The 14,587-nt window shown below is 52.7% G+C and overlaps 1 protein-coding gene across 1 annotated transcript in view; it reads left to right on the top strand.

Annotated features, from left to right (window-relative positions):
- VSTM2L (V-set and transmembrane domain containing 2 like) overlaps positions 1 to 12,346 on the top strand; it is a 42,016-nt gene extending 29,670 nt beyond the window's left edge. Inside the window, exons 3-4 of the mRNA XM_032142509.2 lie at positions 1,526 to 1,576; positions 10,989 to 12,346. Coding sequence (XP_031998400.1) covers positions 1,526 to 1,576; positions 10,989 to 11,261 — 324 coding nt within the window. The 3' untranslated portion in view covers positions 11,262 to 12,346. The remainder of the gene's footprint in view (positions 1 to 1,525; positions 1,577 to 10,988) is intronic.
- The last annotated feature ends 2,241 nt before the right edge of the window (positions 12,347 to 14,587 follow it).

The raw sequence follows: 14,587 nt of genomic DNA, 5'->3' as shown, positions 1-14,587 counted from the left end.
GAGCACTTGAAATGGCCACAGCAAGAAGGGCCTTCCAGAGCACAAAGGGCCTCCCTTCGGGGTACACGTGAGGAAACTGAGGCCAGAGGGACAAGCTGGCTTCAGGTTATGGAGCAAGGTGGGTCTTGTGACTCACTTCCCACCACTTCTCCAGGCCACATGGGCAGCCTTTTTATAAAGAGCTCTGCAAATGCTGAGTTCATTCACAGGCACACACGCATGCATGCACCAGGCTCCCAGCACACCCTTGGCTGCACATGTGCTCGCCCCTCTACACGTGCATGCTCGTATGTACACACCTGTAGAGCAGATGCTGTGGGGGCTCTGCCCCATGCCCAGTGTGCAGCATGCCCTGGGACCAGCCAACTGCCAGCTCCTCTGGCTCTGCTTGAGGGTTTTCCCTGGACACAAGAGCCTGCCGGCCAGCAAGGCAAGCAGGAGGAGCAGGGGACTCAATAGGCAGGAGCAGCCCCCACCAATGACCCACAAAGTTGGAGGATGAATGCCTCAGCTCCCTCGCCCTTAGCTGGGATGACCGAAGCATGTTCTTCACTGTTTCTCCAAGTGCCCAGTGGGATGAAGCTCCAATTGCCTACAGTGGTAACTAACCAACAACATACCCCCCATTATTAACTTTCTTCCTTTTTTGGTTTCACTCACCTTCTCCCCTACTTGTGTTTCCTGGGATCACCTCCCAAATAAACTACTTGATCTTTGTCTCAAGGTCAGCTCTTGCAGGAACTCCATCTAAATCATTTGCATCCTTACACATATGTATACACTAATGAACACGCAAACGCATAGAGATCTGCCCACCCATTCATATACGAACACATGTATCTGCACACATTCACAAACACGCATTGGCACGCTCATACACTCCCCATGTTCATGAAAGAGTGTCTCACATGTGCCCAAGGGCATATCAAACTCTGTCTTGCTCCTGGGGGTGTCACCTCCCCAACACTTCCAGCCCTGCCACATGCAGGTTTAGAGGACTCCAGTGGCCAGAGAAAGCCCTTAGGCAAATCGTTGCAGGTATCTGCGGTTGGAAGCCTCCAGGGTCAGTTTGCAAAGGTGGGGAATGTGGGCAGGGTTCCCACAGCATCTGCACACACGTTCACATGGGTGACACACATGAAGGTACAAACACACTCTCAGATAGAGTGACTCAAGGGTACAAACACGCTCCTAGCAATGTACCAAGCCGATGCTTAGATTTCTGCCTGTTCACACTCCCTCCAATATATACCAAAGTACCCTTGTGTATCTAAATACACAAATGTGGTCAGTTTTCTACGTACCTCCATTATCTTCTTTTGCTCTGACCTCCCCTCCGTCCCCTGAGTGGATACAGAAAGGGACCCCAACTCCAGACTCCATGGCCCCCAAGCCTCATCTGCTGTCATGAGAATCTTAGCTGTTGTCCGTATCCCTATAATGTGTCTCCCCGCACTGCCACCCCACCCCCACCCTGTGCTAACACCTTGTCTCTGTTCTCTCCGCCCCTCCCCGCTCCCAACAGCTAAAAGCATCTCAGCAGGAAGACGCAGGGAAGGAGGCAACCAAAATAAGTGTGAGTTTTGATAATGACTTCTCGAAAGGGCTCTAATGGAGGGCACAGCTGTGACTTAAAAAAAACTGGGGTCCAGTTCAGCAGGGAGCTTGGGCAAGAAGATGGAAGAGAAGAAAAAGAGAAGGGAAAAAAATGGCCCTGCTCTGTTTTTTAAAAGCCGGAGATTTTTCAAGTTCATTCAATGATGGGCACAAAAAATGACAGGGGAGAGAAGATGCATTTTCTCCTGTCGGGGCCAAGGCTGTGTGCATCCTGGTGCCTTCATGCTTGTCTCAGCAGCATTTTTTATTTGGGGAACCAACGAGGTCTAATGAGCCTGAGCCAGCTTTTTTTGCCCTATCATGACTGAGTGTTACGCCATCTCAGGGTCACTCGGTGATCTGGCCCTGGGGATGGGGTGGGGGCACCCTAGCCAAAGGATTTCAGGACTGGCCAGGCCTTCTTATTTGTTGACTCATTTGTTAATAGCCACGCTCTATAAGAAGGGCCAAGCATTCACCCATTTTGCAGGTGGGGCAGCTGAGGCTCAGGAGGTCAAGGACTTGCCAGAGGTCACGCCAAGGGTGACTGGTGTTGCTGAGCTACCTGGCTTCAGGGCTCAAGCTCTTTGTCACTGGGCTGTGCTGCAGGCCAGTGCAACTAGGGCCCAGGGGAGTTCAGAGAGTGACGGCTTTTGTGAAGGAGGGGGCACCCAAAGCCAGTCCTGGGAGAGGCAGACAGGAGAAAGGAGGTGAACCGGGGAGAGAACACGGAGTGGAGGGGACCCGCCCAGGGACACATGTGGCCATGCAATGAGGCAAGGTTTGTGCATGGGGCGTGAGGTGAGCTTGGCAGGGGCATGAGGCCAGCCTGGCAGGAGGCTAGACATCTACCAGCAACACACTCAGAAAAGGCAGGTGTCCATGGGGGTATGAATGTGCGTGTGTGCGTGCATGCACATGGCGGGGAAACCTTTCTAAATTCACCTTTTTTGCTTGATTCTTCCACAACTTTTCAAGGACTTGTAGGGGAGCTCAGGACCCCAAGGCCAATTCTACAGGGATGAACAGAGAAGCCGCACCCCCAAACCGAGGTCACCATGTGGAGAGTGGGCACAGGGAGTCATTGGGGTGCCATGTCGGGCATCAGAGGTGGCATCATGGAGGCAGAGAGGCCAGGGAGGGGGCTCCTGCAGCCCCTTCAGGCGGGAGGGGGTGGACAAGAGAGCAAGGACCTTCCAAGCATCATTTGTGCCGTCTGGCCCAGGGCACAGTTGGGGTCTGAAACTTCAAGCCATTTCCATCCGGCTCAGGGTGGTTGTGGGTCCACCCCCCACCCTCTGCCAAGGGTGCATCCATGTCAAATGCCCCGTTTCTGGCCCAAACACCCATCCATTAAGCCCAGGCAGGTAGATCTGTGTGCATATTAATACCCCGTTCATCACAACCTTTTCTCCTATAATTTTGCCTGGGGTTTAAGGAGCAGCTCTGGCAAAGGAGACAATAATCTAATTGATTTAGAGGATTAGAATTCCAGGCTGCTGGGTCCCACATGAGGGAAATGCAACGATGCTAATTAGTTAAATAAAATAAATGTGCTCGGCATGAATGTGCAATTACCCCCAGCCCCCCACCCCCAGCCCCTGAAATTCCTGCACCAGCTGGGGCTCCGAGGGTCTGGTTAGGAAACGCACAAACAGGCATGGGCCAAGCTCCTCATGCAGACAGCGCCACAAGAACAACCGTTCCTAATACACAGATACTCCCTGGATTCCTGCAGTCTGAGGAGGTGGCCCAGACTTTTCTCCGTGGCCTTCAGAACTCTGCACAATTGCTCTGCTCACCCTCCAGCCTCACCTCCTCTTGCCTGACCTCACTTCCGTTCCCCTCCTGACCCTGGCAGCCTTTCCACCTTCCCATTCCTTCCACCTCCAGGCCTTTGCACAGGCTGGTCCCCCTGCCTGCAAAGCTGTTCCTCTCTCTCTTCCCACAGAGCTCAGCTCAGGGAAGCATCCCTTGAACTTGTGACCCAGCTGGCACCCCTCCCATTTCCCTGCTGGCTGTATTTCTGGTTGTCATTATCCACTTGTGTGAGTTTTTGCTTCACGACTGTCTCCCCCAGAGATGAGGGGCGCTGGGACTGAGCCTGCCTGACTCACTGTTGCATTTCCAGAGTCTAGCACAGAGCCTGGCATGGTGTAGTGGGTACCCAATAAATATTTGTTGAATAACTATCACACACACAGACATACGCCCAGGCCAATGTGTGTGAACCCATACACAGATTTTGTTTTTTTTTTTTTTCTTTTTTGAGATGGAGTTTCACTGTCGTCACCTAGGCTGGAGTGCAGTGGTGCGATCTTGGCTCACTGCAACCTCTGCCTCCTGAGTTCGAGAAATTCTCCTGCTTCAGCTTCCCCAGTAGCTGGGACCACAGGAGCATGCCACTGTGCCTGGCTAATTTTTTTTTTTTTTTTTTTTTTGTATTTTTAGTAGAGACTGGGTTTCACCATGTTGACCAGGCTGGTCTCGAGCTCCTGACCTCAGGTGATCCTCCTGCCTCAGCATCCCAAACTGTTGGGATTACAGGCATGAGGCACCATGCCCGGCCAGATGTTTGTATGTAGGCATGCCACCACAGTGTGGATCCCATGTCTGTTCACATGTGTGTACTGGTGACATGACGTGAATGAGTGAAAGAGCTTCTGTGGGGGCCAGGGAAACCCAGACCCTGTCTACAGGGAACAGCTGAGCCAGGCAGGGACCTAGGCCCTATATTCCCGTGACTTCTAAAAATCCCAATTTTAGTGGAATATCTCCTGAGTTTTAACTATTGGGACCTAATTAGATCTTTTGAAAAACACTGTCTAAGCCAAATAGTGCAGTCTACAGGCTGGTGGAATCCCAGAATCTCATAGGGAGATCATTTACCTGGGAGGACAGGCATCTGTGATCTAGCCTGGGGGGCCAGGAGGGCTTCCTGGAGGAGGTGCTATTTGAAGTGAGCACTGAGGTGTGGAGGATTTGACAAGGGGTGGGGAACTTGGCTGGATGTGCACGCTGGAGGAATTGCTAGTGGCCGATAAGGCTGAGGGGCAGGCTGGGAAGAGACCTCAAAGGACCTTGTCAGCCACCATGGTGACCATCGAAGAGTTTAAGTTGGGGGCATTTTGAAAAAATTGGTCTGGCTGTTGTGGAAGAAGAGGCTGGAAGGTTGTGCAGATCTGGGAGGAGGCTGGGGTGATGGCCCAGATGGGAGAAGCCCTGGATCTTGCTTTCTCCAGTCCGGGGGGTGTGGATTCTGGAGAGAAGGGGAAGGGGTCCGATGGTGTTTAGAGGAGGTCAGTGGGTTCAGGGGTGGAGTGTTCGGAGTGCGGAAAGAAAACAGAAATGGTGATTGCAGAGTTTGGCTACAGCAGTAAGGCCTTCTGGGGCCCAGGTTTGGGGAGACCCTGAGTTGGGTTCTGAACATGCTGAGTGGCTAGCGAAGTGCCGGATGGAGTTGATAGAGGCTGATTGCAGGGCCCAGCCTGGAGCAGGAGCCATCTGACCCCTATTCCTCACCCCAGCACTTTCCCTGGGGCCTCCCCCTCTGCCAGGAGGCCATGTGAAGGCAAGGGTTGGCATCACGAGTACAAATCCATTCTTCTGGCGTGGCTGGAAGACGATCCCAGCCTGCCCAATGTGAGCTGGCCTCGGGGTATCCCTGCAGTGCCCGGAAAAGCCTGAGCCGTGGGGCGAGCAGGGAGGAGGCTGAACTTGGCCCTGGCCAGGGTTCGGCCTTGTCTCTTTCAGCGTAATTAGGTGCTTAATTGCACTGCTAAGGCCTGTCGATGCCTGTGTGGAGGTGATTATGATTTACAGCCGGGTCGCCATGTGGGGGTCTCCTTTCTTCGTGGGCTCTCCAGTCGCCCTGGAGGGCTGGGCTGAAGGGCTTTCTGCATAATGTGTGGTGGATGAAATCCAGCGGGCAGCTCCTGGAGTGGGATATTGGGGCCCCTCCTGTGGGAGAGGCTTCTGATGAGGTTTGGGGCTGGGTTTCCCCAAGATATGGAGGGTTGGGGGCCTCGGAAAGACATGAGAAGACCGACCTGTAGTTTACTGTTCAGAAGGCTCCCAGGGGGTGGGTAAGGTGTGGCCTCTGTCACCAGCTGGGTGGCCTTGAGAAAATCGCTTCACCCCTCTGAGTCTCAGTTTCTTCACCTGCATCATAGGGTTATTGTGAGGTTTAAATAAGATTGATGAGGCCGGGCACGGTGGCTCACGCTTGTAATCCCAGCACTTTGGGAGGCCGAGGCGGGCGGATCAGGAGGTCAGGAGATCGAGACCATGGTGAAACCCCGTCTCTACTAAAAATACAAAAAAATTAGCCGGGCGTGGTGGCGGGCGCCTGTAGTCCCAGCTACTCGGAGAGGCTGAGGCAGGAGAATGGCGTGAACCCGGGAGGCGGAGCTTGCAGTGAGCCGAGATCGCACCACTGCACTCCAGCCTGGGAGACAGAGCAAGACTCCGTCTCAAAAAAAAAAAAAAAAAAGATTGATGAAGCATGGCTGGGCATGGTGGCTCACATCTAGAATCCCAGCACTTTGGGAGGCTGAGGCAGGAGGATTGCTTGAGCCCAGGAGTTCAAGACCAGCCTTGGCAACATAGTGAGACCCCATCTCCACAAAAGATACAAAAATTGGCCAGGAGTGGTGGTGCACACCTGTGGCTCCAGCTACTCAGAAGGTCGGAGGGGGTGCTGAAGTGGGAGGATTGCTTGAGCCCAGGAGGTTGAGGTTGCAGTGAGCCATGATCACGCCAGCGCACTCCAGCCTAAGGTGACAGAACGAGACCCTGTCTCAAAAAAAAAAAAAGAAAAAGAAAGAAAAAAAGAAAGAAAGAAAGAAAGAAAGAAAGAAAGAAAGAAAGAAAGAAAGAAAGAAAGATTCATGAAACTTATCACATCATCTCACAGTGATCAGGCACTTCATAAACGTTAGCCACTGGCATTACTGTTGCTGTTATTATTTTTGTTAAAAATATCGTATTTGCCTTCTCCAGATTGTGCTTAGAGGCACGGACCACAGGGACTGGGAGGGAGTCATGTCTGACGTGCGTCCTCGCCCTTTGTCCTGTTGGAAGTTCACTCGCTGAGTTGCTTGATTATGGGTTAGGGGTCTAGGTTCTCCGTTAGACTGTCAGCTCGTGCCAGCATTACTGGGATCTGGCTGGCTCATTGTGGTAGGCACTCGCTAAATGCTTGTTGAATGAATGGACAAATTTAGCCCAAGAAAACCGAGGCCAGAGTGCTGGTGACTTGTCAGGGTCAGCGCCTGGCCTCCCATCACTCCCTGCAGTGCTCCCTGCCCTCCTCCTCTCTGAGAGAGGAAGAGCTTGTGCTTCTGAAGGCCACATCTGTCTGTTGGCAGAGGGGGTGACAGGGAGGAGGGAGCTGGCTGCCTGGGGAGCCGTCCAGGCCTTCGTGGCCCCATCTGGGGGATGGGAGTGGGTGGGCCGAGGGCTGGGCCTCGCTTGGTGCTCCCTCCCTAGGAGCGAGTGCTCCCAGCACTTTGCATTATTACTCCATTAGCGCCTTGTAGGGTTGACAAATGAAGGATAATTAATATCCGTGAGGGAAGCAGATGTTGAGGTAATTCGTTCCCGCTGCGCATTTGCAACAGCATGTCCTAACTCGCCAGAGAGAGCACACAGGACCGCAGGGCAGAGGTGATGGAGTCAGAGGGACAGGGTGGGCTCCAGCAGGGCCTGGCACTAGGGAGGGGGCACCCCCACAGCCAGAGGGGCAGCTGGGGGGGGTTCCCACTGCTTGCCATGGGGAAGTCCTGCCTGGGTGCCACCTCCGTGCCTCTGCTGAAGGCTTTCCCTCCATATAGGGGATGATGGGCAGCCTGGAAGGCTCAGCATGAGGGAGGAAGATCAGACTCCCCGCTGCTGGACACTCTCTTCCCTTCCCTGAGGCCCTGCCAGCGCTGGTGGCCCTCGGTGAGCCTGTCACACCACTGGAAGGGTGAGAGCGCATGGAGCCTGTTCCCAGTTCCACCACTCACTGACTCCATGCCTCTGGGCAAGTCACTTCTTTTGGAGCCTCAGTTTCACCATCTGCAAAGTGGATATCGTTATGTGTATTCACCCTGCTATACAGAGCTACCAGAGACTGGGTAATTCACAAAGAAAAGAGGTGAAATTGACTCAACGTTCTGCATGGCTTGGGAGGCCTCAGAAAACTTACAATCATGGTGTGAGGCTAAAGGGAAGCAAGACATGTCTTACGTGGTGGCAGGAGAAGAGTGAACGAAGGGGAAACTGCTACTTTTAAACCATCAGATCTTGTGAGAACTCACTCACTATCACGAGAACAGCATGAGAAAACTATCCCCATGATCCAAGCACCTCCCACCAGGCCCCGCCCTCAACACGTGGGGATTACAACTTGAGATGAGATTTGGGTGGGGACACAGAGCCAAACCATATCATCATGTGCATGTGGCTTAAAATTAGAAAGCATGACATCTGAGTACCACTTCAGTTGGAGAAAGAAGGTCATGGTGTGGGTCCATTCATTCAACAAATGTTGATGATTATTTATGGAGTGCTGGGCTCTGTGATAACCACTCACATGGACAAAATAAATATTGTCCCTGCTCTCATGGGGGGTACGGTTTAGCCAGGGAGAGAACCCAAAATCAAGTCAACAGACAAATACACGATTCAAAATGGGAAGACTGCTATGCAGGAAATAGGAGGGAGTGGGGACAGGGGGTCAATTTCTTGGAGGAGGTGACATTTAGGATGAATGGGAACCAAGCAGGTGAAGATGAACAGGGAACCCTACCCAGGCAGAGGGCCCAGCATGCGCAAAGGCCGTGAGGTCAGCAAGAGTTTCCCATTGGGGGGTTGATGGAAGAGGCCTCCCCAGGGCAGATTGGTAAGACGATTAGAAGTCACACGTGTGAGTGCCCAGCACAGGCTCAGAAACATCTGCAGGCTGCATGCAGAGGGCGTGCTTTCTTATCCTGGCCCCCTCACTGCAGGGGTGACCAGCAGGGGCATCCCACATGGAGCCAGAAGCTAGGCTTCCCTCTCTAGGAGCTGGGGCTTGGCAGGAACAGGCCAGCTCGTTGTCCCTCCAGAAGAGACGGACCAGTAGTCCACAGGTCTGAGACCCACTCACCTGAGCCTACAAAGCTGTCTGGGAAGGGGATCAGTGGCTGGCAGCTGAGAACTGATCTCCACTGTTCTGTCCAGGCAGGACAGGGGCTGCAGGCAGGTTTTATTTTATTTTTTTTTCTAAGAAGAAGGGGCCAGGAAAGGAAAGAAGCCCCCTCCCACTACCACCACCCCTCTCCATAGGCCCAACTCCTTTTTTTTTTTTTTTAAATCTTTTAAGTTATAGTCTCAGGAAAAGTTTCAAAAATAGGTCATTAAGTCTCCTGTACCCATCAGCCAGCTTCCCCGTGGTGTATCTTATGTAACTGTCCATCTGCTTTTTCTTTTATAATTGAAAAAACACCCACAGCAACGTTATATTCAGGGCAGATGTATTCATAAGAGCTTTAATCTGGAAATCACACAAATGTCCATTGACGGGTGATCACATAAACAAATTGTGCAGTATGCATGTGATGGAATACTATACAGCAGTGAAAAATAACAAATGGATGGCCGGGCATGGTGGCTCACACCTATAATCCTGGCATTTCGGGAGGCTGAGGTGGGTTGATCACTTGAGGCCAGGAGTTCAGGACCAGCCTGGCCAACATGGTGAAACCCCGTTTCTACTAAAAATACAAAAATTAGCTGAGCATGGTGGCGGGTGCCTGTAATCCCAGCTACTGGGGAGGCTGAGGCATGAGAACTGCTTGAACCCAGGAGGTGGAGGTTGCAGTGAGCTAAGGTTGTGCTACTGCACTCCAGCCTGGGTAACAGAGACTCTGTCTCAAACAGACAAACAAATAGATGCAGGCAGCAACATGGAGAAATCTCACCAATAACAGGTTGTGTCAAAAAAGCCAGGCACAGGAAAGAAGCCACACATACAAGAGTTCCAAAACAGAAAAAAACAAATCTGTGGTGACAGAAGTCAGTCAGAAAGCGGGGGACCCCAGTGGGGGGAGTATTGCTGAGTGAAGGGTGTGCTCTAGGGGGTCACGAATGTTCCATGCTTTGCTCTGGACGGTGGTTACACAGGTGTACACACAGGAAACATTTCCTCAGGCTGTGTGCACTTTACATAAGTGATACTCTCATTTTAAAACAGAAATGTAAAAACCCAACCAAATAAAACAAAAAGTCAAAGTACAAAGACGAATATAACATCCTTGTTCCCCCCAAGTGGAGTGAATAGTTATTAGCATCTTGATATATTTGTCATCAGCTTTTATATTGTTTTGTTTTGGTTTTTATTATGTTATGTTATTTTATTTATTTATTTTTTTGAGACGGAGTCTCGCGCTGTCGCCCAGGCTGGAGTGCAGTGGTGCGATCTCAGCTCACTGCAACCTCCACCTCCTGGGTTGTTCAAATGATTTTCGTGCCTCAGCCTCACGAGTAGCTGGGATTACAGGCATGCACCACCACACCCCCGACTAGTTTTTGTATTTTTAGTAGAGATGGGGTTTCCCCATGTTGCCCAGGCAACATGCCCAGGTCTCAAACTCCTGACTTCAAGTGATCCGCCTGCCTCCGCCTCCCAAAGTGCTGGGATTCCAGGCATGAGCCACTGCACTTGGCCTGGTTTGGTTTTTAAAAGACCGGTCTCACTCTGTCACCTAGGCTGGAGTGCAGTGGTGCGATCAGGGCTCACTGCAAGCCTCAAACTCCTGGGCTCAGTCTTCGCACCTCAGCCTCCTGAGTTGCTGGGACTGCAGGCACCTCTATTATTATTTTTTTTTTTTAGGAAATGTAAACTTTAAGACTAAATGAAGACTTTGCTTTGTAGTCTACCCAGGTCCACTTCCTCCCCTGTGTTCTGCCCCAGAGTCCACCACTGCTGTGAGGAGGCCCCGGTGTTCCCTCCTGTCTATTTTAAACTTCCACACCCGGAAGACCCCAAAACCAGTATAGAGTAGGTTTCTGTGTTTGTTTACATAAATGGCATCCCCTGGGGTGCGCAGCAGTGAGAGCTTTCTCTCTGCTGTTTGCCACTGAGCTTACGTACCTAGTTCTAGCTCCGTCTTTCGGACCACTCTGCAGTGCTTCATGCAGGGAACCGGCCGCTGCTTAGTTATGCGGTCTGTTGGTGGACGTGGCAGTTGCTTTTACTTTTTTGCTATTTAACTCACTCTTGTGCAAACCTCGGTGGGCCCTTGTGGGAGTGTTTCTGGGGCTCCCGCCCTAGCATGCGATCCTGGGACCCGCCCCCGCCCCCCCGCACTCTTCTTCTCCCCCGCTGTCATCGGATGGATAGGTCATGGTCTCTCTGTCACCCCCAGGTGGTCAAGGTGGTGGGCAGCAACATCTCCCACAAGCTGCGCCTGTCCCGGGTGAAGCCCACGGACGAAGGCACCTACGAGTGCCGCGTCATCGACTTCAGCGACGGCAAGGCCCGGCACCATAAGGTCAAGGCCTACCTGCGGGTGCAGCCAGGGGAGAACTCGGTCCTGCACCTGCCCGAAGCCCCTCCCGCCGCGCCCGCCCCGCCGCCCCCCAAGCCAGGCAAGGAGCTGAGGAAGCGCTCGGTGGACCAGGAGGCCTGCAGCCTCTAGACTGATGCCCCTGCCCCTGCCCACCCGCCCCCACGCTGTACAGAGTGCATGAGGAGCCGCCGGACCACCGGGGACGGACTGCCTGCGCCCAGCCGCGCCCCATCCCCGAGGCCGCCTGTGGCCACCATGTCGGCCCTCTTTCCACCACCCCTTGCTCAGCATGTAAGCCCCATCCACCCCTGCCCTTTCAGACCCCTGCGGTGACCTGGCTCGGAGAAGGTGGCCCTGGGCACCAAGGGGACAACTGCCCTGAACACTGAATGCTGGGGCCCGGAGCCACCCCCTTCCTGTCACCAGCTTCTGTGGAGTACAGTGTTTTGCTTTGCTTGCTTGTCCCCCATCCTGTCCTGAGCCGGGGCCCCCCAGCCTCACCTCCCTCCTCCCACCATCCCTCACTTGGACCTGGGGGTGTGGACAGTGACCCATCCCTGAATATGGACTTGAATCTTCTGAGCAGAACTAGGGCCCCTCCCCTGGTGAAGACCCAGGGAACCCAGGAGGGCCCTTCTGGGGCGGTGGCTCTGCAGGGTCACTCATGGAGGCCTAGGGGAACAGCGAGATGCCCCACCACCTCCTGGCGGGTCCTTCCTGTTCAGCTCCCTGTGCGACTCTCCAGGGATGCAGGGGATCCAGGATTCTCTGCCCTGTCACATGGCGAGTCAGAAGGGAGGGGCCTTCCCCTCAGACCCATGGCTCCAGGCAGAGTTTTGCACCAGCAGGACCCCTTTGAGGGTCTTCAAGGCTCTCCCAGGAGTCCCCATCTGCCGGCCCACAATGCCCCAGCTCCCTCTTGGGTCCTGTGCAAGTCCACCCCAGGGCCTGGGGCTGTTGGGAGCCAAGGGCCCCCTGGTACTCAATTCCCTCATGATTCCCGATCAGGGGCACACCTGTCCCCTGGTTATTTGTAAATATTTCTATTGGACCCAATTCCCCTCGGAATTGGCTCGCACCTCTGGCTGCCGCAGCTCAGTGATGACGTGGGGGAGGTGGGAGAGGCCGAGGGCTTTGCCTAGGGGTGGGTTGCCCTGTATACATGATCCAGTCCGTGACTACCAGCCAACCTGAATAAAGCGGTTTTAAAAAAACCTCTGGGCAGTGTCTTTCTGGGGCATTTGTGCCTGGGGGAGGTGTGTGGGGTGGAGGTGGGAGAGCAGGTGGCTAGCTCACACCCACGCCTCACTCAGCATCTTTCTCCTGCTTTGCACCCCAAGCAGCCCCTGGCTTCCCAGTATAGAGCATAGGACCAGTGCGGGCAGAGGGAGAGGGTGGGAGACAACCAGCTTTTGTTCAGCTCCAATCCTGTTACCAGGCACTCGAATTGTTCTTTGCCTCTGAGATAATCACCCACAGAGAAGACTGCATAAAACATGATTACACAGTTTTGTAAATAATGTAAAGCAAATACTTATGTAGCCACTACCTACCAAACATAGCACCCCAAAAGAGAACCTCCCCAAGCCTGATGTGTCATCTCCATCTATCCCTTCTCCTCCCTCTTAGAGGCAGCCACTGTCCCCACAGTTAAGGTAATCTCATTCTTTTTTTTTTTTTTGAGACGGAGTTTCGCTCTGCCGCCCAAGCTGGAGTGCAGTGGTGCAATCTCGGTTCACTGCAACCTCCATCTCCCAGGTTCAAGTGATTCTCCTGCCTCAGCCTCCCGAGTAGCTGGAACTATAGGCATGTGCCACCACACCTGGCTAATTTTTTTGTATTTTTATTAGAGCCAGGGTTTCACCATGTTAGCCAGGATGGTCTCAATCTCCTGACCTCGTGATCTGCCCGCCTCAGCCTCCCAAAGTGCTGGGATTACAGGCGTGAACCACTGTGCCCGGCAGTTTTTGTTTTGTTTTGTTTTGTTTTTGTACTTTTAGTAGAACCGGGGTTTCGCCATGTTGGTCAGGCTGGTCTCAAATTCCTGACCTCAAATAATTCACTTGCCTCGGCCTCCCAAAGTGCTGGGATTACAGGTGTGAGCCACTGTGCCCAGCTGATAATCCCATTCTTAATGTTCTTTTTGTAGTCTTACTACCTATGTGTATGTCATTGTATTTATTTTTTAAGTTCCGGGGTGCATGTGCAGGATGTGCAGGTGTGTTACATGGGTGAATGTATGCCATGGTGGCTTGCTGCACCTATCAACCCATCACCTAGGTGTTAAGCTTGGCATGCATGAGCTATTTTCCCACTGTTCTCCCCCTCTTCTGCCCTCCCCCGTGTATGTCATTTTAAACAATATATGTGAGTTTCCTCCATTGTCTGACCTGCATATGCACAGAATCATACTGTATTTCTCATGTCTTATATTTGTGAGATTCATCTATGTTGCTGCATGTGTCTGTAATTTGTTCACCTTTATTGCTGTATAATATTTCACTGTATGACTATCTCACCATCTATCAACTTACTTATCCATTGTATTGCTGACAAGAATGGGAGTGTGTTCCCGACTGGGTACTATGACTTAACCCTGCTGTGAGCACACTGGTCCGGATCTCCTGGTGCACGTGAGCCTGAGATTCTCCTAGTGGATTTATCAGGTCAGAGGCTTAGGCATTTTACTTTGGGATCTCATTTTCTCTTATAAGATATCAACAACCCCTTATTCCAGTTGAGGAAACAGGCTCAGAGAGGTTAAGTAGCTTGCCCAAAGTCACAGAGTTGTTGAACTCAGACCTCCCTTAGCCTTAAAGTCTGTTTGTCTTGTTTCTGCCAGGTCTGGACCGCCTCCCCGGTCCTTGCCATCCCATACTACACCCTGGGCTCTTGACTCCCCTTGGCTTATTCCAGCTGAGGGTCCCACCCACCATGTTCCTGCTGAGAATCTGCCTGAGGATGTGTCCACCTGGGGCTCTCAGGTCAAGCCCTCATAGCCAGAGTAGCCATCTGGTCTTTGCTCTGCAACTGCAGAAACCACAGGCACCCCTTGGAGACTGGGAACTGTCGAAATGATGATTGACCTTGGCCCTGGGCCCCGTGTCCTGGCCCTGTGCTGATCACCACAGTGGCCCTGAAGCAGGCCTTGCATCCTCTGTCTTCAGATGAGGACAATGAGGTTCAGAGAAGGGTGGGCTGGAGGATAGATGGATAGATAGATGATGGATGGATGAGGACATGAATAAGAACCAGGCTATGAAATAGGCAGGACTCTCCACCTGCAGCAGAATCCAGGTATGCCAGGGATAGATGGTCTTATGACCTGTGGTCCTCTCAGGCCACTGGCTAGCTTGAACTCAATGAATATGGTCTCTTCCAGAAATCTCCACATACAAGGCTGGTTCTGGAAGGCCCAGGTCCTTCTAGGAAGGTGTGGGAGGATCCATGTCGTG

Source organism: Hylobates moloch, unplaced genomic scaffold, assembly GCF_009828535.3.
Source record: "Hylobates moloch isolate HMO894 unplaced genomic scaffold, HMol_V3 SCAFFOLD_21, whole genome shotgun sequence".
In the NCBI taxonomy this organism is placed as follows: domain Eukaryota; kingdom Metazoa; phylum Chordata; class Mammalia; order Primates; family Hylobatidae; genus Hylobates; species Hylobates moloch.
The sequence above is the reverse complement of the archived record's forward strand: the minus strand, read 5'-3'. Positions and strand labels throughout refer to the sequence as shown.